Raw genomic sequence first — 23,013 nt, forward strand, 5'->3', positions numbered from 1 at the left:
GCTCTTGGAATCAGCCCATCATATGTGGCGGAGAAAACATCGGTCACCCTACTGGCAAGAGTTTCAAAGATTATGATACCAAGCAGAGAAGCTGGAAATCAGCTAAGGAAAAGTTACTAAAACCGTGAAAACAATGCTGGCAGGTCGGATTTTTTTTTTTGAACTGTTAGCTTAAAAAATACTGGGAAAAGGCAACAATTTAATCAAAAATTCAAATGTTCCTTTAAGTCATTTCCAAACAATGAAGTCTGAATTATTGTCATAATGTATAATGACTTGTGTGTTCTCATTTTCTGTTCTGATTTTATTGAATTTGGAAAGCTGTCAGGAAACATTCTGGATATATTAATGCATCAGAAGTAATGTTTGTTTCAAAAGAGAGCCTGGATTTTCCAAAGTGTTGAAACACAATGCTTTTTTCCTGATCTGTGATTTCCAAAACTATTTTTTAAATAATATGACTAAGTTAATAAAAACTTATGGTTGAGAAAAAAACCCACTTTTTAAATGGCAAAAAGTAGGAAACTGAACTTATCTGGGTTCTTAAAAGTCAAAAGGAAATCCCTGCTTCCCCAAATAGGACTGATTTAGTTCTCTCTGGAGAGGTGGTTACCTGCTTGGGAATGAGTGCTGTCCCACCAGATCTCCATTTTGCAGGTGAAATTCATTGAAGAACTCTGGACTCACTGTTCCTTCGGGGGCTAGAAGTCCATCTGAAACACAAAGAAACAAAAAGTGAGACAGGTAACCTGAGGGGTGAGATAAAGGGAATCAACTAAAAAAAGAAATTACAAGCAAAGCAAAAGTCAGTCTAATGTTAAAAAAAAAAGTAATAAGTAGTACTTAAGTGCTTACTATATGCCAAGGATTGCACTAAGTGCTGGGGTAGATGCAATACAATCAGATCAGATACAGTCTCACAAGGGTCTCAGTCTAAGAGTGTGAACTTGGAGCCCTACATTTCACAATCAGTCAATCAATGGTATTTATTGAACACTTACTATCTGCAGACCACTGTACTAAGCACTTGGGAGAATACACAGAATTGGTGGACACATTCCCTGCTCATAACAAGCTTACAGTCTATTCATTCAATCGTATTTACTGAGCACTTACTGTGTGCCGAGCACTGTACTAAGCGCTTGGAAAATACAATTCAGCAATAGAGACAATCCCTGTCCACACCAGGCTTGCAGACTAGAAGGGGGGAGACTGACATCAAAACAAGTAAATAGGCATCAATATAAACTGAATTATAGATATATACACATCAAGGCAGACATTAATAATAATTTATTATATAATTTCAAGATATGTACATATGTACATAGCCAATACTATGAGTTTGTCACTTGTATTTATGGCAAACCTCAGACCTTGGCGTACGTCTCCTCCATCTGTAATGGCACCTGTTTAGAGTGTCTTCCTCCTTCTCCCTTTCTGACACTGACAAGCAATCAACCGATTGATCAGTGATATTTGTTGAGTGCTTACTGCGCCCACAGCACTGAACTAAGCGCTTGGAAAAGTATAATACAATAGAGTTGGTAGACGTGATCCCTGCTCACAGTGGGTTTACAGTCTAAAGGGGAGAACAGAGAATAAAACAAACTACAGATAGGAGAAATAGGTATCTGCATGGGTGCTGTGAGGCTGGGATGAGTAACAAAGTCCTTAATCAATCAATCATCAATCGTATTTATTGAGCGCTTACTGTGTGCAGAGCACTGTACTAAGCGCTTGGGAAGAACAAGTTGGCAACATACAGAGACAGTCCCTACCCAACAGTGGGCTCACAGTCTAAGAGGGGGAGACAGAGAACAAAACCAAACATACTAACAAAATAAAATAGAATAGATATGTACAAGTAAAATGAATAGAGTAATAAATATGTACAAACATATATACATATATACACAGGAATACACAGCCAAGGGCAGAGTCAACACAGAGGGGAAGAGAATAGAATAAATGAGGGCTTAGTTGGGGTAGCCTCTTGTAGATGTGATGTTAGGAGGGTTTAGAAGATGGGGAGAGTGGTGGACTGTCGGATATGAAGGGGATGGGAGTTCAAGGCCCGAGGTTGGTAAGGGGTCAGTGGCAGTATAGATGAGATCGCGTTACAGAGACTGCATGTGGCCACACATACAATAATAATAAAAATAATAATGATGGCATTTATTAAGCGTTTACTATGTGCAAAGCACTGTTCTAAGTACTGGGGAGGTTACAAGGTGATCAGGTTGTCCCATGGTGGGGCTCACCATCTTAATCCCCATTTTACAGATGGAGGTAACTGAGGCACAGAGAAGTTAAGTGCCTGGCCCAAAGTCACAGAGCTGACAATTGACAGAGCTGGGATTTGAACCCGTGAACTCGGACTCCAAAGCCTGCACTCTTTCCACTGAGCCACGCTGCTTCTCCAAGCCTACTGCACCCGGTATTCCCAGGCGGTCTCCCATCCAAGTACTAACCAGGCCCGACCCTGCTTAGCTTCCGAGATCAGGTGCATTCAGGGTGGTATGCTACCAATTTGTACTTCCCAAGTGCTTAGTACAGTGCTCTGCACACAGTAAGCGCTCAATAAATACAACTGAATGAATGAATCATCATCATCATCATGATCAATCGTATTTATTGAGCGCTTACTATGTGCAGAGCACTGTATGAATATTCTCTACGGAAACACACCACTAAGCTGTATTCAGAGTCTGCTGGGGTACTCTGAGCAGGTCTTTTCTTTTTTTTTTTTTTTTACAGGTGCTTTTTTATGGTATTTGTTAAGCATTTACTATGCACTGTTTTAAGCACTGGGGTAGGTTAATTAGGTCAGACACAATCCCTGTCCCATGGGGATCACAATTAAGTAGAAGGGATAACAGGTATTCCATCCCCATTTTACAACTGAGCCACAGATTAGTGAAATGACTGGTCCAAGGTCACACACAGCAAGCCACTGGCAGAACCAGGATCAGAACGCAGTCCTCTGACTCCCAGGCAGGTGCTCTATCCATTAGGCCACTTTGCCTGAGCTCAGTTGGTGGGTTCTAAGATTGGATCGGCAAATTGTGGAAGAGTTTAGAGCTAGTTATTTCGCTCTGCCTGGGTGGGTTATCTGCTATTTCGCATATTCGTGCAATAGCTTCCCATCACTGAGAACCCAGAAGGAATGTAGCACTCCACCGGAGGATCTGCTAGTGTTTTGGCACCCAATGGACACTGAATAAAAGTTGTCACAACACTTTTTTCCAACTCTGTTAGGAGTCAAGAGGCTCCCGGCTTGGAACCTCCCAATTAGACGAAAGAGAAGTGAGATAAACAGTGAGTTAAAGATCATCTATGCAATAAGATATTATCCTGTCATCACTCGGTTCAGTTCACACAATTTCACTCTGTCTCCCACACCTCTCTGCTTATTATGTTGGGCAGTACTTAAATATACAGGCAGTTATCTTTGACTTTTGAGCAGAAATGCATATGGATTACAAAGGGGGTTGTTTTCTATAGAAGACTTTTTTCTTCTTCCCTCCCTGGCCACTCCCAGTTAATGCATTTTCTCCCCAGAGTAAGCCACAAAGGAAGCTATTCATAACCAGACTCCTCATCCAAAAGCATGAATCTAGAGGAAGCCACAATAAATGGTCCAATTTTTTTCCACTTCAGAAGCAAAGTATCTCGTAAATCAAAAGACCAGACCAACAACAAAAATCTGAAAAATAACAGAATGATGGCACGTTTCAAGACGTGAGAGATTGATCAGAATGTGAATTTAACAGTTCAATAAAAATCAGCTTTTGGATGGTGACGAGAGGCCATGCAAGTGTGGCAGCAATTAACAAGGTCAAGACCACAAAATCAACAAGTTCCTCTGTTAAATTAAAACCAAATATTTCAGGATTGGGATTTTGAAGAAATTTGCCAAAGCAAGAGGAACAAAGCTAAGCTAAAATGCCAAAATTAAATGGACCCTACACTTGCAAACTGAATGAAAGAAAAGAGGGCAGGATTCCTTGTTATGTCAGTGGAATAAAAATAAATTCTTAAATTTACAGAACTATCTGAGATTTAATTGCAGCCCAAATAGAAATGATATTGCAATTGAGTAAAAAACATGAAGCGTGGAGAAGCAGCGGAGAAGCAGCGTGGCTCAGTGGAAAGAGCACAGACTTTGGAGTCAGAGGTCATGGGTTCAAATCCTGGCTCCACCATTTGTCAGCTGTGTGACCTTGGGCAAGTCACTTCACTTCTCTGGGCCTCAGTTACCTCATCTGTAAAATGGGGATTAAGACTGTGAGCCCCCCGTGGGACAACCTGATCACCTTGTAACCTCCCCGGCGTTTAGAACAGTGCTTTGCATATAGTAAGCGCTTAATAAATGCCATTATTATTATTATTATTATTATGAAACATGTATAGGAAGCACGAACTTCCTAAATATGCCAGAAGAGGAAATTTATAAATGAAAGAAATGTTGGTTGGTTCTCAAAATCTTCCTTTCCCATTCAGCAGTCCCACTGTGTTCAACGTGAGCACAGAAGTATCACAAGCATACAGAGGATGCAGTAGGGTAGGAAATTGGGCCCCCTAAAAAGAAAAAAAACTTAGTGCAAACTGAAAAGTGCAAAGTCCTCTATGGAAATGAAGTCGGACTACCTATAATAATAAATTTATTAGGAATACAATGAGCTTGAATCTAACCTGGTTAAAAAATAAGTTTCATTAATAGCCTTAAAGGCCACTGAGGTTCCTTTGGGGAACTGCCTTTTCTAGTGTCCCTAATGGCATTCCGATAATAAGGAAGACTGTTCGGCTCTCTCAACGGTAACATCAAGCCCAATATTTAGGAATCAGCACTGAAGATCCCAGTGCCTCTTGAAACCCTATTTGGTCTTGAATCCCATGCCTCCCCTAGATTTTACCTTATGAACTGCTCCTCTTTCGTGTTTTTTGTTTTTCTTTTTAAATAAATGGAGGAATTGAGGGAAAATGCGCTCATGGCCATACAGCACTAGGAAAATAAATAAGGGATGGAATAAACCGAGAATTTCTGTTTCTCAAACCCTTATTCTAATCAACGAGATCACTGTCTCAGTCAACTAGGAGCTTTTGGAGTGGGGGGCAGGCATACTTGGAGGGAAAATCGTGAGGAGAATGACCATCCGGACCAGGCTTGGGAAAAGTGGTACTAGGCTGGTAAAAGCAGTAGAGGTGACACACTAGGGGAGGCAGCCCACGGAAAGATGGCACGACTCCTCTCACCAAGGCTGACAACAGTAGACAACAGGTCTACTCGTCTTATGGCTAAAAAAGAACAGGAAAGGAAGGACTCCATCAATTCCTACACATCCTTGCCCTATTTGAAAGACAACAAACTATCCAAAACAGTCATATAATAAAAAGATTTTGTGTAGGAACGACACATTTCTGAAGAGCTTCGTGTGTTTTAGGGACCTCGGTTGAGAGGGGGAGGGAGTGGCAGGAAATGTGGGCGGGGTCAAGGCAAACTTTATTAGCCACATAGAATTTATTTTTGAAGTTATAAATGACTAGTGAAAGTCATTTGCCAAGCAGAAATATTTTTTCGAAAAAATTCAGTCATTCAATAGTAGTTATTGAGATCTGTGTGCAAAACATGGTATTAAGTGCTTGGGAGAGTGCAATATAATGATAAACAGACACATTCCCTGCCCACAGGAAGCTTTCAGTCTAGAGAAGACTTCTTTTAGAGAAGAAGACTCCTTCTTCTAGGGAGAAGCAGCGTGGCTCAGTGGAAAGAGCATGGGCTTGGGAGTCAGAGGTCGTGGGTTCTAATCCTGACTCCGCCGCTTGTCAGCTTTGTGACTTTGGGCAAGTCCCTTAACTTCTCTGGGCCTCAGTTCCCTCATCTGTAAAATGAGGATTAAGACTGTGAGCCCCACGTGGGACAACCTGATCACCTTGTATCCACCCCAGCGCTTGGAACAGTGCTTCGCACATAGTGAGCCCTTAAACAAATGCCATCATTATTATTATTATTAGAGGGCAGACAGACATTAACATAAATAAATATATTACAGATCTGTACTGAAGTGCTCTTTATACCAACAGTTACTTGGTATAAAAATCAGAAGTTATAAAAAGTGTTCTTGCATGTTATCCCTGCTTTTAACCTCACCATATTTTTAAGGTGTGATAAAAAAAATCTCTACATCAAACTAAAATTAAAATAACGTTTCGATAACATTAAATAAAAATAACACTGCTTATCTAGGTGGGAAGAAGGAACATAAAATCTGAAATACATGAAGTAGAACAGGAGATGACTGATTTCTTAAACCATAAATTCCTCTCAAACACACCTAACTCAAAAGGTGCAGAATAATGTAGTACTATGAAAGGCTCTCTAGAAACACAGGACCACAATTTCATCCTGCTCTTGTGACCAAACGAGCCATTTCAACTTCAGTGGTTAGTGAAGTCTTCAGAAAGTCACAATGGAATTACTTTTAATTACTGACAGGACACGAAAACTGAACTTAACACTTCTAGACTGAAGCACAGACACATTTCTTCCCTTTGTAAGAACAAAAAGAGAAGAGACTCATTCTCAATATGCCCAAATATCCCGATGTATATCCCGACTGGAAAGCGTGTCATTCAGAAATGTTTATGTGGTTAAGAAAAAGGGCCTGACATATCTGAAAGAGCCTCCGGGGTCACGTATCAGATAGCAACATTAGATTCCCATAAAAAAACAAGGAGGAAACAGATGTAATGTGAATGATATTTTAATAGTTTAACAGAAGAGAGAGAGAGATTCTAATGACTAGGAAGTAGCAAATGTCACTCTGTTTTAAAGTAAAAGAGATAAGATCCAGGGAATCACAGGCCATTTAGCTTAACCTCTGTGGTCGGAAAAAACTCCTAAAGTTGCTTTTACAGGAAACAACCCAAAGTTACTTCTAGACCTGAGGGCTTATATAAGATGTCTTGGGCATTTAAACAAATCTCCTCCTGAGTTACAAATTTACCCGATGGGAAGATAATACAGTGATGTGGGATAAAAGGAATGAAGCTGACATTATCTAGATTTCCCAAAGCATTTGATGAGGTGCTACGGCAATTCATTTAGGAGATAACAGCTCATCGGGAAAGTGATTGACTAGACTGAAATGAATACGCTGAAACAAACCAGAAAATGAAAATTAAGGGGATTCTGACAGGAGAGCTACATTTTCACATGTATTACTATTATTTTATTTCGGTGGTCAAATAGTCATAGGCTGCACAGTAAAACAGGAAAAAGGCAAGAGGAGGAAACATTTGAAAGGAAAAAATGTCCATTAAAAGTATACTCATCTTTCAGTATCAGGTGAGAGGCAAGAGTTAAACACACAGTGTAGGATTAATGGAGTAAAACATATCCTTGCAGTACACCACCCCCATAAAAATTCCCCTTAAACTGAACCCTCCTGTGTCATCACATCAATATTTCCATTTCCCATGTGAACTCTCATTTTAATAGGAAAAATGTACAATATTAGGTTCCATTTTTCACATGCTCCTGGCCTATGATGAAAGCTAAATATCAATTATTTCGAGTGTTCAGCATTTATTCAATTATTTCGAGTGTTCAGCATTTATTCAAATTCTAGTGATTTACAAAAAATGTCCATAGGACTTTGTCCTAAAATGCTAATTTTGGGTCAGGATGATCTGCTAATAAAATTCCACTCTCCACAACTAGTGCCAGTGAGGCTAAAAATGCAAAATACCCAAGTCGCATTTATTTTGGGAAACTTGAAAATACAGGGAATCAACACAAGATTAGGGCACTGCCACACTAATGCAAATGGAAAGGTAGATGCTCATCTTCAAAGCAACAGATCTGATCTCAGGAACCTCTTGATCTTTTCAAATAACTCACTCCACATATACTTTTAATCATTTTAGCCAATGGCTATTTGTGCTGCTAGCCTTTATTTAATGAAGGCACTCTGACTGGTAGAGATAAAAGAACTACCCCGCCTGGATTGAAGCCCACAGCAATATTTCATGACCTACTGTAAAATCCACTTAAGAACTCGTCTATTTTATTTCTGACTTCAAGGAATAAATAAGAGTCAATCCTTCAGGATTCAAGTCTCTATCAAGCATAAAAGGATCATTCACATCCTTGTAAAACACTCTGTATTTACTGGCAACATTTCAATAGCCTGTTTAAAAAGATCAGGTATTCACCATTACTGCTGAGATGAAAACCAAACAGTAAATCAGAAAGTCTGACACAATCATTTACTTGAACATCATTTTCATTCAGAGTAGATTTTTCAACTTTCTACAGCTTAATATCTGGTAATCTCCTTTCCATTTCCCTTGCTCTCTCCTCTGCTCAAATGTCAAGTCAGAGGCATAAACCTTCCAGTAATGTCAAAGCTGTTATCCACTTGTGGGAAGGGAGGTAACTATTACATTGTACTCTTCTAGGTGCTTAGTACACTAGTGTGCAGACAGCAAGCACTCAATAAATACCCCTGATTAATTAAAGCACCATAAGCCAAAATGGGCAAAATCTACTGTGACATATCACCACTCTGCAGGGATGCAGTTTGGCCTAGTGGAAAGAGCATACGCCTGGGAGTCGGAGGACCTGAGTTCTAATCCTGGCACTGCCACTTGTCTGCTGAGTGACTTTGGGCAAGTCACTTAACTTCTCCGTGTCTCAGTTACCTCAGCGGTAAAATAGGGATTAAAGCTGTGAGCCCCACGTGGGACAAAAGCGCTTAGTTCAGTGCTCTGCACACAATAAGCCCCACGTGGGACAACCTGATCACCTTGTAAATTCCCCAGCGCTTAGAACAGTGCTCTGCACATAGTAAGTGCTTAATAAATGCCATTATTATTATTATTAATAAGCACTCAATAAATACGACTGAATGAACATGGACTGTGTCCAACCTGATAAACTACGATCTAGCTCAGCGCTTAATACAGTCCCTGGCACCTAGTAAGGGCTTAACAAATACTATATGAAAAAAGCCAGCACACTAGAGAAGGATTCACAAAGCTATCATGGACTTACTTCGTTTGAACCAACAAGCTTTCCAAACGAAAGAGTATCCACTGGGCCTCAAACTTTGTCAGTATTCACCATGCAGTAGTAATCTGTCCAACCTGATTTGCTTGTATCCACCTCAGTGCTTAGAACAGTGTCTGGCACATAATAAATGCTTAACAAATACCACGGCAATTATTATTATTTTTAAGTGGAAAAATAAGCATCCAAAGTAAGTGGGTCTGTTGTACAGCAACCAAGGTAAGGCTAACATTCATCAGTAGGCCCGAAACAAAATAAAATACAAATCATCAAGTTATAAATGTGCTAAATGCGGCTTCTTTTCCAAAGAAGCCAGAATGCTTCACTATGTCAGCCTCTGTGACATAGTTTTGATAAATAATAAACTCCTGAAAGGTCATCCACTTCCCTTGGTTATAGCATTTTTCACTGAAAGGACATCAAAGACTGTCTTGGAGGAAAATGATGGCCACTCAGTAGATTGGCTTGGTGTGCAGAGATGTCATATTTAAGACCTTTGCCAGAGGACCATTTATCTACTAAAATGGGCTCTTCTAAGGCCTGGAAAGGGCCACAGTTGGCTGATTAGAACTGCAGTTGCTACATTCGATGCACAATTGGTGCTCTTCGATGTGGCCCCGAGGGAAAGACAGCGGACGATTTTAAAAAGGCTCTTACCGGAGCTGTAGTAAAGGTCTGGCCTTTCTAGAATATCGCCTTCATGGATATATGGCTCAATCCGATCGTCCCCATACAAGAATTGTTCACTCTCATCCATCTGGCGACTTTCCACCATCTCCAGCCACTGGGAGTTGTGCCAGCGGAACTTCTCACTCTGGATTTTTTTGGCCCATTCTTCATCATATTCCTATTGAAAATGAACAGCCCATCATTTTACTTCATACTTTTCTGTGGGATCCATTCACCTTACAACAAACCATCACTACTTCCTTTCTGGATGAAAACTCTTTTGGGAACTTTCAGTTGAGAAAAGAGATATTTAAAAATCAATTTACAATTTTCATCATTATAATAACAATGATGATAATAATAATAATAGTCGTATTTGTTAAGTGCTTACTATTTGCCAAGCATTGCACTGAGTGCTGGAGTAGATACCAGATAAGCAAGCCTCACATGGAGCTCACAGTCTTGGTAGGAGGGAGAACAGGTATTGATTCCCCATTTTGCAGCTGCGGGAATGGAGGCACAGAGAAGTCAAGTGACTTGCCCAAGGTCACACAGCAGGTACACGGATTAAAACCCAGGTCCCCTAACTCCCAGCCCTGTGCTCTTCCCACTCAGTTATAAAAAAAAAACAACCACAAAAAAACATACAAGGTGAATGAAGTGATCACATTCCCCTCAAATTATACACATAGTTCTCCAAGTCAACAATTTCTATTGTTGAAAAGTAATTCCACAAATATCTCTTACTTATGACAAGTCAGGGCTGGAATTAACTCTTACTTCTGCTTAAGCAAACACATTACAGGCAGTTAAATCCCAAAGACGGAATCTAAGAGTGACTAACTCTACGTAAGTACTCATATTTAAGCTTTCAAATAGCCTCATAACTGTAATTGTTTGTGGCATACTGGATAGACTGTTTCGCTTCATGTTTACATTCCTCATGTTTGGATAGCTCCTTCCAGCCGATACAACACGTTGCTATAAAAATATACTGCATACTTTGCCCAGTGTCCAAGTTAAAAATGTAACAAAGTGTTAATCACGGAAAGATAAATAGCAATAGAATCCATTAAGACGCAGCTTTTCCATCCATATATTTGGGTGAAAAGAATTTTCTGTTGATTACCCATAACCTGAGACACCCTTGTTTTAGTTCAAGGCGGCTGGGGGCCAAATTCAACTGATATGTACCGAAAAAAGAGGTAACGTGTTCAACAGAGAAGCCCAGGCAGCTAGTAAGCAATATGCTTTGAGATGCTTTCATTAGCCGAGGTATTTTTCATTAGCCCAAGGGAAATGAGTCCAATAATCGCCAAGGATGAAGAGGGTGGACGACAGACTGGAGAAGAGCCCAAGCTGAGGAGAGGCATGGTAGAAGACCCGGGCTTGGATGTTAACTGGCCAGAAACCCCAGTAGGTGCCCAGGACTTTCTGGTAACACTCACCATTGGTTCTTCAATATTATACGAAGTACTGAGTATTAGTGGAAAGAGCAAAGGACAGGGGATAGGACACCTATGTTCTAATCCCAGCACCATCACTTGTGTGCTGTAGGATTTGGGGCAAGTCACTTTCCCCATCTGTAAAATGGGCATTCAATTCCTGTTCTCCCATCTCCTTAGACTGTGAGACTCATGTGGGTCTGTGACTGAGCTCTTTGAATTGTACCAACCCTAGAGCGTAGTACAGTGCTTGGCACACAGTAAGTGTTGAACAGATGACTCTATTATTATTATTATAATATTAGATTCTTGTTATCAGACATAAAGGAAACAACACTGCGAGTAGCTTAGCACCAATGCAGACAAAATGGTATCATTGTAGTGCCTTTTCCTTACCTCTTCAATTGACTTCACTAACATTACTTCTCCTGGACAGATAGAAATAATCCTTTTAGAGAATCATGAAGAATGCTACTTGATGTTTAGCTGTACTCCTTCAAAGAACTTCATCATCATCAATTGTATTTATTGAGCGCTTACTATGTGCAGAGCACTGTACTAAGCGCTTGGGAAGTACAAATTGGCAACATATAGAGACAGTCCCTACCCAACAGTGGGCTCAACTTCAGCAGATTAATAACCTGATTAATCATCTGGATGGTGGAATATGCCACGGAGATGACAGACAAACATTATGATCTGAAAGGGATTTATTCTACTTCTGAATTCATTAGAAGAAAAAGGAATTCCCAAGATTAATAAGGCCTTAGGAAAAAAGATCACCCTTCCACTGGCATCTGGCTTGGGGAGACCACGGTCAAACTCATCATAGTGAATATGGTCCTGTGAAGGTCTAAGTTCATAGTCTCCTCCTGAACATAGTCAGTGACTTAAATAAATCCGGATGCTGATGACGGATAAGATGCTTCGATATGCCATTACACAATTTGGGCAGTCAGGTAATGTGACATACACAGGGGATTCAAAATCCCGACCCACCAACTACCTATTGGTCAAAAACCAGGACTACATTTCATGTTGAAAATTGGCTCACAGGCTGGGGGAGAAGGAGAGAGAAAACACGCCAAAGTAAGTTAGGTCCAAAGATCTTGTTTTTCACATTCTAAGGCAAGAAATGAGTACATTTTCCACCCCAAGTGGCTTTCTGAAAAGGATAAATCAACCCCAGGTGCTCAGAGCTTCTACTCCTTTTTAGTACCAGAAATCCGGTCCATCTGAACTAAACGTTAGGACTAATTAAAATTCTATTCTTGGCTTGTGAGAATGGCAGTTTGTTTCTAATGTCGGGCAGGAAGCAGATTTTTCATTTTAGTCCAGAAATTAATAACCTGATTAATCACCCGGATGGCGGAATATGCCAGGGAGATGACAGAAAAACATTATGATCCGAAAGATTTATTCTACTTCTGAATTCATTAGAAGAAAAAGGAATTCCTGAAAAGAGGAACCAAGTTGACTTATTTAAGTTTAAGTGAATGGATCTCTGGGACAGAATCAGGAGTTGGGATTCTGCCAACTTTGATGAAAATCTACGTAAAAAACACATTAGTTGCCGAATCCATCAAGAGGTAGGCCTAGCTGCTGGAATCGATGGACCAAAATCTGTGAGATGTTACAGAACTTGGCAAAAAAAATAAAATAAAATCCCAAACACACACTCATAATTTATTTAGCCAACTGCGCAATGCTCTGCACGAAGGGAAAAATTCCTGCCTGCTCTTGGGGCGATCAGCTTACGCCCCACAGTAAGATTTTATTGTCCTAATTTAACCAAAAAAATTCTTATGAAGACAGCTACGGGCAGAAATGCAGTTATGTGCTTTCTTAACATGCAACCTTAGTTTTGTGCAGTGCTGTGAGCAAAACTCATAGTCCTCAGAAAATCTCTTAAGTGAACCCGCTTTTCTGCAGCAGAAGACAGTTCTTCAAAAAAAAAATTCCAGACTACTTGGCAAAATGTCAAGAGCAAACGAAAAACTTTTGTCATCAGTAGGGTTGATGTTTTACATTCACTTTTCATATGTTAGCAGGGTATAACTCTTTTGCAGATAATTCGCTAAATCAATCATCCACCCATGATTAGGGTCTAGAATCTGCTCATTTTCATCACCTACTTACTAGACTGGTTTCTATTTTGCCAAATAATTTCCAATACTTTCCAAACAAACCTCGATGCCCTCTCTCTAACAAAAGCATGGGGAAAACAGTCCCCACCCCTCCATTTGTGTGTTTGCTTTCCAGGAGCATTCCCTAGCAGGGAGAAGCCACATTCTTTCTATGTATACCTCCCTAAGCCCAGAATACTTTCCCAAACCCTTTCCTTAGCCTGAAATGCACTGCAACCTAATCTGTCTCAAAACCTCTTACTGGGCAAGAATTTTCAAAGAAATAACCTTGAATTTTAATTGTGAAATTGTGACCCTACAAACAGAAACGCACATGTTACCTATTCTTCCAACCACTCAATTCAGAATTGGCCCATCGTTTCTGGACCTGAAAGAGATTAGGCTTGGACTAAAAATAAAAATCAAATTGTGAGTAAAATGATGCTAATACCTGAAAATTGGTACTGCATGCCATGAGGGACTAATGAGTTTTCAGTAATTCCTGAAAAGTGATGCAACACTCCAATGACGTGCGTTGCAAGAATCTTTGTGCGCTGATAATTTCTCTAACTGGAAATCCGTATTAGGTCCTTCGTTTATTTTTCCCAAGATTCCAAACTTCTGCCAAACCAGGAGATCTGCATTTGAACCAGTTTCCTAAATTCTAGTGCCTCTTGCCACTAAAGTCACTAGACCCGTAGCAAAATGCTTTCAGACTCTGGTGGTTGAAAAAACACAAAACTTCCCTCCAAAACCTGTTTCCCATCTGGGACCAAGTTCAATGTCTTAAAATTTGAATGGTCCAAAGCTTTTCTTCTTTTGTTTAAGTAAGCAATGGGTGGGGAGAAGGACAATTAAAGGCTAGTTAGTAAGTTCATCTCCTTTGAAATGATTCATAATGTGATGGGAGAAAAATGAAAGACTATGGCAGTTAGTGATGACATCTGACCAATGCCTTGGAAATGTTCTTTTCGCTCTGTTTGCCTGCCAAAGCTCAAGGGTGAGTTATCTAATATGACAGCCCACTATGCCCATATGTTTTTTCAAGATGGGAAAGACCCACCTTTAAGCACTGACTGATTTTGAAGATGGACAGTGGTGAGAAAAGGAAAAGAAAAGGCGAACAAATATAAAGGAATTAGTTTACAAAATATTTACCTTTCTTTTAATATCTTGAGAAGCGGCACTTAAGGTGGATAGGTCAGAGTGTTGGGGGTAAGAGTCAGTATAATGACTTCTAGATGGACAGCATCATCTTTCCTTGCAGTTGCCTAATAGGTTTTGCTTTTTTATAATGTCTCTCAGGTGGAACGGTTTGACACGAAGATTTATTATGCAATCTGGTGACAACTTGTCAGTTTAAATATTTTCCCTTCCCCTTCGCCCATCCCTTCCCTGATCTCACAGTAGTAAGAACAGGGTTTGTTGGGCATAATATAGTCTCCCTGACAATTGAGAGAAAATGCAAGACATGGCACCATATATGATGGATAGACTGTTGCCTCAACTACTGTACTGCTGTCGGAATCCTTCCGGTACATTGGTATGGAAATAAGTTTTTTGCTGCTAAAAGCAATGGAATTCTATCTAGAAGAATCGCTTCACTGGAGCTCCGCCATCTGAGCTGGAAGCGGAATTTCTGGAATGGCCGCTTTCCCCCTCTAATAATAATAATGGTATTTGTTAAGCGCTTATTATGTGCCAAGCACCGAACTAAGCGCTGGAGTGGATACAAACAAATCGGGTTGGACAGCGTCCCTGTCCCACTGGGGATCACAGTCTCAATCCCCGTTTTACAGGTGAGGTAACTGAGGCCCAGAGAAGTGATGTGACTCGATCAAGATCACACAGCAAAGTGGCAGAGCTGGGATTAGAACCCATGACCTTCTGATTCCCAGGCCTGTGCTCAAGCCACCACGCCATGCCCCTCTAGACTGGAAACTCCTTGACGACAGGGATCGGGTCCACCAACTATGCTGGTAGAGCTTAGTTCAGTGCTCTGTCCACAGTAAATGCTCACAAAATGCCACTGATGGGCACCAGGATATAAGCTGAATACAATTTCAACCTCACTGTTCCTCATCTGCACCAAGGAGTGAGTATTAATATTCAGTACAGCTTTCCTAAGTGCCTCAAATTCTTCCCTCATCATCAATCATCATCATCAATTGTATTAATTGAGCGCTTACTGTGTGCAGAGCACTGTACTAAGCACTTGGGAAGTCCAAGTTGGCAACATCTAGAGACAGTCCCTACCCAACAGTGGGCTCACAGTCTAAAAGGGGGAGACAGAGAACAAAACCAAACGTACTAACAAAATAAAATAAATAGAATAGATACGTACAAGTAAAATAAATAAATAAATAAATAGAGTAACAAATATGTACAAACATATATACATATATACAGGTCATCCATTAGGCTCTTTGGGAGGTGAGGTGTTCGTGTGTGGGGGTGGGAAGGGGAAGGGGTGGAGGATGGGAAACAGTACGGCTGTAATACACAAAACCCTTACTGGTTTTAAAAAGTCACTGCCCCCTCCCAAACTGCTTGGCTGTTTACCAGATTTGGACATTTGGAGATATGGGCACATTATTCCTTTGGAAGTTTTTTATTTTTCCTAAAGGGCATTTGTTAATCAATCAATCAATAGTATTTATTGAGCACTTACTGTGTGCAGAGCACTGTACTAAGCGCTTGGGAAGTACAAGTTGGCAACATATAGCAACAGTCCCTACCCAACAGTGGGCTCACAGTCTAAGCGCTTACTATATGTTAAACACTGTACTAAGCACTCGGGTAGATATAAGTTAATTAGGTGAGACACAGTCCCTGCCTGAGATGGGGCTCACAGTCTAAGTAGGAGGGCTTAAGGGCAGGGGAAATAATAAGCGACTTGCCCAAGGTGACACAGCAGCCAAGGAGGGGAGGCAGGATTAGAATCCAGGCCCTTCTGACACCCAGGCCCGTGCTCTATCCACTAGGCCAGGCTGAACGCTTCTTCAAAGAAAATAAATATAACTGTTGGTATCACAACCCAACCATTGCCAAAGTATGACACTAAAATCCTTCCGAAAAGCCAGTCCACGGGGGAACAGTAGTTGGGTGTTTTCCTTCTTTTTTTGAAATGCTCTGAGTTAAACGGTGCATCCTGGTGCGCTCACTTGGAGACACAGGCTAACCCTTCCATTTAAAGGGAGGGGTGTTTTGTTTTTTACTTTTCTCCAAGGCCCTGACATCATGATCTTAAACACTCGTTTTCCATAAATCTTAAAAGTGTCATGGTTTGATTCTGAGTGGAATGTACCATCCTTTTTGAAGTTCTGCATCTAGTTTTGTTTACTACTGAACCACTGAAACATTATGAAGCGTTAACTGGCCTATTATCAGAGCCTGTTCCCTATCAGGAGTTTTCTTTGTCACTGGCTTCCGTCACACCTTGTATCCGATTAACACACTATAGGATAACACAGAGGTACATAGATCTGCTTTGTGTTCTAACACAGCTGATAGAAAACAGATTTTCCTTTTCTCTTTAATGTGGCTGCCCTCTAATTGAGTCTGTAATACGGTTTATTTAATGCAATTCCTCATTCTAAATTAAAGCAGGTCTAGGGGACCTGAGGTGCTCATTAGGGGTAGGGAGTAGCTGATAGATTGATGTATTGCTTTATAGATTTCTTAAATGAATACTGCCCTGCAATAAAATGTCACAACAGACTAACTGAATTTCAGCGTAATTTCTCTGACAGAAGAGCCACAAGTTTGGTTTCTTTAGCAATTCCAAACCAGAAAACAGAGTACAGTGCTCTCAAACAATAATTACATTCAGCACACCACGGTCGACTTGCTTACTATGAGTTCGGATTGCACCGTGTTATGTCAAATCACTATGAAAAAGACGCCTCTCCATACGCATTAAAATCTACTCTACATTCTGATCATTTTTCATTTGGACAGCCCTCTGGCTTTCCTCTCCAAAGCAGCAATCACCAAGGAAACTACAAAATAATAAACAAACACACTTCACACCCGTAGGTGATAGTCCTGTGGAGAAAATGAGTTAATGAAAAGATATGTGTTGAAATTCTAATAATCTTGGGAGAAGGCCCTGAAATTTTACCTGATGGACTTGTGCGATATGTACACCAAGCTCTAGGAGACGGGCGATATCTAATTTGTTTGGTTAAATATTACCATTTGTTCAAAAGGAACGAATAGGCCACCATTCATTTACAGCACAGAGAACCAGACATTGTATTAACTTGATTTTTCTTTCCACTTATGGAATACACTCTGCATGCGGTTGGTCTCGATCTTGGAATGAAGACAGTCAATGTGTTTCCAACCTCTGGAATACAGTTCTGGAAATAAATTGTCTGACACCAGAGCTTGGAACTAAAATATTAAAACCATTTAGCGTCGGCTGGAGATGAGCTCTTCTGTTGCTGCAGAACACACATGCTGCCCATCTCACTTGCTGCCTCCAAGCAGAATCCTTGCCTGCTCCATGATGGAGTCCAGGTTTGATAAAAAAAAGAAAAAACAAGCCCTAGGGCCTCTTTAAACAAGTCACCATCCACATAACTGGGGCCTCGCTCTTGGCGGGTTGACCTTTGAAGGATTTGGGTTAGGTTACAAGTCCCTTGTTTGCCAGTTGGGTTTGGAACTGGAAGCTCTCCCCACCCTAACCTTCCAAATAAACTATTCTTATTTATTCCACTTGAATTTGCTGGTCTTCTAGTTAGTCCTGTAGACTGTAAGCTCGCTGTGGGCTGTGTCTGTTTAGCATTGTATTGAACTCTCCCAGGGACTTAGTACAGTGCTCTGCACACATTAAGCGCTCAATAAATATGACTGCCTGACTGACTGACTAGTCTCTGTAATACAATCCAGGTCTGAACCAGACAACGAGGAGGATTTTGTCTTTCAGAGGGGGTAATGTATTCTGGGGCTTAAGGTACCATACATGTGCAGATGGGTGTATATCGTCAGGTGAGCTAGAACTCAAATTTTATCACTACTATCCGGTTGGAGCTGAGTCCTAAAAATCAATCAGTCAATCCAGTCTTAACCTGAGAAGCAGCATGGCTTAATGGAAAGAGTACGGGCTTTGGAGTCAGAGGTCGTGGGTTCTAATCCCGGCTCCGCCACTTGTCAGCTCTGTGACTTTGGGCAAGTCCCTAAACTTCTCTGTGCCTCAGTTACCTCACCTGTAAAATGGGGACTAAGTCTGTAGCCCCACGTGGCACAACCTGATTATCTTGTATCTGCCCCAGTGCTTAGAACAGTGCTTGGCACATAGTAAGCTTAACAAATACCATTATTAATAATAATAATAATAACCTCCTTTTAGGGAATCTCTCCCAGTAGCCTCTGGAGCCACAGGGATAAAGTCATTTGCAATAGTGAAGTTTCAAAAGCCCAGTGTCACTCTCATTCTCTTCTTTCACTGCCAAGCCTTGGAAACCTCCTCAATGGTGAGGGAGTGGAGAGTCTCCTTTTAATAAGGATGAATAAAAATTATGGTATTTGTTATACGCTTACTATGTGCCAGGCACTGTACTAAGTGCTGGGGTGAATACAAGCAAATCAGGTTGGACACAGTCCCTGTCTCATGTGGGGCTCGCAATCTCAACCCCCATTTTCCAGATGAGGTAACTGAAGCCCAGAGAAGTGAAGTGACTTGCCCAAGGTCATACAGCAGTCCAGTGGCAGAGCCGGGATTGGAAACCATGCCCTTCTGACTCCCAGGACTGTGCTCGATCCACTAGCCCATGCTGCTTTTCTGCGGGGACTCCTGAAACTCTGAAAGTCTTCCCAGGGGAACAAAACTTCTCCCTATCTGAGAGGAGCCTTCCAGAGCCTTGAGTTCTAGAAGCAGATACTGCGATTCCTCCGTTTGATCCGTATCTGTTGAGAGGCACCTAGGAAATCTTGTGGTTCCTAGGGGAAGAAGTATTGGACCAGAATCCTCCTATGGGCTCCTTCCAGAATAAAAGGGTCAGGGTTTACACTCCCGGGGAGCCCCCCAACCATGAGAGTACCCCAGTTATTTAAGGATGGCTTAGGGAGGTGGTCACAAAGCCCGCATCACCTCGTCATGTGGTAATCCTCAGTGGTACATGCTGTACTAAAGAAACACATCTGTTTCGATTCATCAATGACAGACTTGAGCCAAGCTATATTAAACAAATCATCACTAGTGTAACATTTCCATAATTTCTGTGACAATTACTTTAGTATAGAAAGCATATTTCCCCAAGGCTTGCAAGGCATCTAATTTTCCTCAGTGCTATTCCAAACACACTATGCCAGTACTGCGCGAAAGAGGAGTTTGTCTCCTTGAAAATAAGTTGCCCTAAAGGATGAAAATGCTCCACAAATTTCAGACTCTTCACTGTTACAGGAACCAGGCGTAGGCTGAGAAAAATGAAGTGCAGAATTCTAGAGCTGGGCAGAACCTCAGGAGAGATAATTTAGTAGAGCCTTTTGTCTTGACTGGACTACACATAAACCACGGAAGAAAAACGGTTGTCTGCCCAATCCTTAAAAACTTCCAAGGGTGGAGATTCTATGACCTTTCTTTATACATTTTCCCAGTATTTAATTGTTTTTGACGGTAGGTAAATCACCTTATATATAAATGAAATCGTCCTCAATACCATTATATCCATCCCCTCAAACTCCTTCCTCTGTGGAGACGGAGCATGACATCATCCTCAACCTCGTAATAGTAATGATGATGATAATGTTACTAACATACATTAAACTGTTAACACTGGGCTAAACGCTGGGGTAGATACAAGATAATCAGATTGGATCCAGTTCTTGTCTCACATGGGGCTAAGGAAGAAGGAGAAAGGGAATTTCAATCTCATTTCACCGATGGGGATAGTGCGGCTGAGAAGAAGGTACGTGACTTGCCCAGGGTCACACAGCAGATGGAGGAGGGAAAAGAACCCAGGTGTGTTAATTCCCAGTCCTGGCATCTTTCCATTTGGCCTGGGTGCTTCTAATAACCTCAGCTACATAACTAAATTTGTTGGTCCCGTGCAGTGCCAGGCACATAAGGAAACCAAGAACCAGGACAAGTAAGTGGTTGCTAGTGTCTAAACGGTAACCCGACTGGTGTTTTCCCTCCCACTCTGCTCTGTCCCTGAAGAAGAGAAACGCTTTGCCCTGACGGAAAGAGCATGGGCTAGGGAGCCTGAGGACCTGGGTTCTAATTCTGGCTCTACCATTTGTCTGCTGGGTGATCTTGGACAAGTCACTTCTCTGTGTCTACGGTTCCTCATCTGTAAAATGGGGATTAGATCCTACTCCCTCTTATTTAAACCGTGAGCCCCATGAGGGATGGGGCCTGGGCCCAACCTGATTATCGTGTATCTACCCTACTGCTCAGAACAATGCTTGGAACACATTAAGTGCTTAACAAGTACCATAAGAAAAAAAAAAAAGAAAAATCTGGAGAGCAGGATGATTCACCAAGGTGGGGATGAAGAAGAGCCCATGCCCTGGCTCCCTTGTAGTATCGGGCTGTTACCTTCAACTCACCCCCACACTTCTCCCTCGGGCTCCCAGGTTAAGACTCTAGCATTATAGACTGCTATCACTCTCACTGCCAGTTTCCTTCTCATGGAAGTTTGATTCACAGGTTGCTAGTAGCTAAAATGTTACCAGCTTTGAGGTTGGAACCAGATGGAGGGCAACCAATAAGAGCAAAAACTGGGGTAGTTATTAACCACCTGTGATATGCCAAGCACTGTGTGCATGGACAAAATAATGAGCTTGGGATACATGCCTGCCCCAGATAGCTTTCGCCATCTAAAAGGAACAGAGAGCAGGCCTCTAATCTCCATTTCCAGGTGGTGAAACTGAAGAACAGAAAAGTTACGTGACTTGCCCAAGGTTACACCACGCCAATGGCACAGCTGGGATTAAAACCCAGGTCTCCTGACTCTCAGATCCTTACTCTTTCCACTGGCCAAACCTTCCTCCTCATCTCTATCCATCTAAGTGTAATCACCTTTCTTCACAGGCACAGGCGATTAACCAAAAAAGGGAAGGAATTTAGTTTGGTTCTTTGCCACGGCAGTTCAGACCATCCTTAGCCAGTTCATGTGTCACAGGCAGGGACCGTGTCTACCCAACACTGATGAATCGTATTCTCCCAAGTGTTTAGTGCAGGGTTCTGCACACAATAAGCTCTCAATAAATACTACTGATTGATTAACCTGAAAGGCAGGCAGTTAGCACTGGAAATACCCAGCAGGCCTCTCCAAGAGTACAATTTATTTTTTCTTTTATTTTCCATCAACAAATTGAGTACTTTCAATTCCATTCCATCTAATTTCTCTACATGCTTCTGCTTAGAGTGAGCAAACTTTAGAACCAAAAGACAGATCTGCCCTATTACAAGATATATGATAGGGTGGTGTTACATAGGTTCTATTAACTATTCAGTGATGATATCTGAGTTCAGCCTCAGGCTTTGCTTTCTTTCCCCCACCCCAAGCCACATGGTCAGTAGGTAAATCATATTTTAAATGCACGCTGCGAATGGATCCATTGGTTCATCCCAAGCAGATGAAATACTTTGGAATACTGCCCAGCTTTTTGTTTCATTTGCGACTAACTTAGTTAGACAAGCTGTAGCTCAAGGGAGCCATACTTACCCTGCCAGTTGAATTTCTTATAGCTGTTTCTGCTTTTTCGAAGATCTCAAATCACAAGGATATGCTGCTGCACTGATTTAGCATTCAATCAATGGTATCTATTGAGTGCTTTTTAGACGCTGAACAATGAACTGAGTGCTTGGGAGAGTACAATACCAAAGAGTTAGCAGACATGCTTCCTGCCCATATCGAGCATACAGTCTCGACGGTATTGATACTGGTATTGATATAAAAGGGTAGGGACCATTTACCATTCACCCCTACCATTTCTGTAACACAGTTTCTTAAAGATCCCTGACCCAGACTAGGAAGGTTTAGTTCACAGACTGAATAGATGACACTCAAGACTAAGGTTAGGCATGATACTTAGTGCATAGCAGAGTAGCAAAATCATAGAAACTTGATTGAATTACTGAATTGGGGGTGATTTTCCAACACTTATTATTAAAAGGGTCTACTGAACCCCTTCAACTGAACACTGGTATTAACAGAACTCACAACCAACCCTAGGAACGATGGGTACTAAACAAGAAAAATACCCCAAATAAAAGTAGTTCTAAAAACAACAAAAAGTCACCTAACCCCAACCCTGAGTGCTTTTTCAAGTAAAGGTAGGACATTTAAAAGCTAACTGAACTGGGAAGCAAAGTTTTTAACAATGTTTAAAACCTGAATTTAACCGGGATCATATTTCCCCAACTTTAATAAAAGGCAAAGTTGTTCTGTATTTGCATTGCTTATAGGATAAAATGAGCCAAGTGTAGCTCTACCTTGCAAGTGGAATTCATTTTCAATTCATAAAAATGTCTTATGAAAATAATTTAGCACAATGCAACGAAGTGCACGATTTTCCTTCTCAGCATGCAAATACATGATGTGAAAGAACCCTCTTCAAGTGGAAGAGGTAATTACTTACCGCTATAATATCTAATGTGTTATCACAGACTTTACGGATCTCGGCATTTTTATCGTGCATCAGGTCTATAAGATAAGCTGGAGCCTCTGGGTAAAAATGGTTA

At 41.2% G+C, this 23,013-nt stretch overlaps 1 protein-coding gene and 1 pseudogene across 4 annotated transcripts in view; both read right to left on the reverse strand.

Moving 5' to 3' along the window:
• The window catches only part of KIFAP3 (kinesin associated protein 3), a 151,731-nt gene that overhangs the window by 32,897 nt on the left and 95,821 nt on the right, over positions 1–23,013 (reverse strand). For all 4 annotated transcript variants that reach the window (XM_038757982.1, XM_038757981.1, XM_038757983.1 and 1 more), the window contains 3 exons: positions 22,911–22,996; positions 9,734–9,923; positions 614–713 (listed from right to left, as the gene is read on the reverse strand). In XM_038757982.1, coding sequence (XP_038613910.1) covers positions 614–713; positions 9,734–9,923; positions 22,911–22,996 — 376 coding nt within the window. The remainder of the gene's footprint in view (positions 1–613; positions 714–9,733; positions 9,924–22,910; positions 22,997–23,013) is intronic.
• Positions 2,426–2,534, reverse strand: LOC119938806 (annotated as a pseudogene).

Source organism: Tachyglossus aculeatus, chromosome 16 (assembly GCF_015852505.1).
Source record: "Tachyglossus aculeatus isolate mTacAcu1 chromosome 16, mTacAcu1.pri, whole genome shotgun sequence".
In the NCBI taxonomy this organism is placed as follows: domain Eukaryota; kingdom Metazoa; phylum Chordata; class Mammalia; order Monotremata; family Tachyglossidae; genus Tachyglossus; species Tachyglossus aculeatus.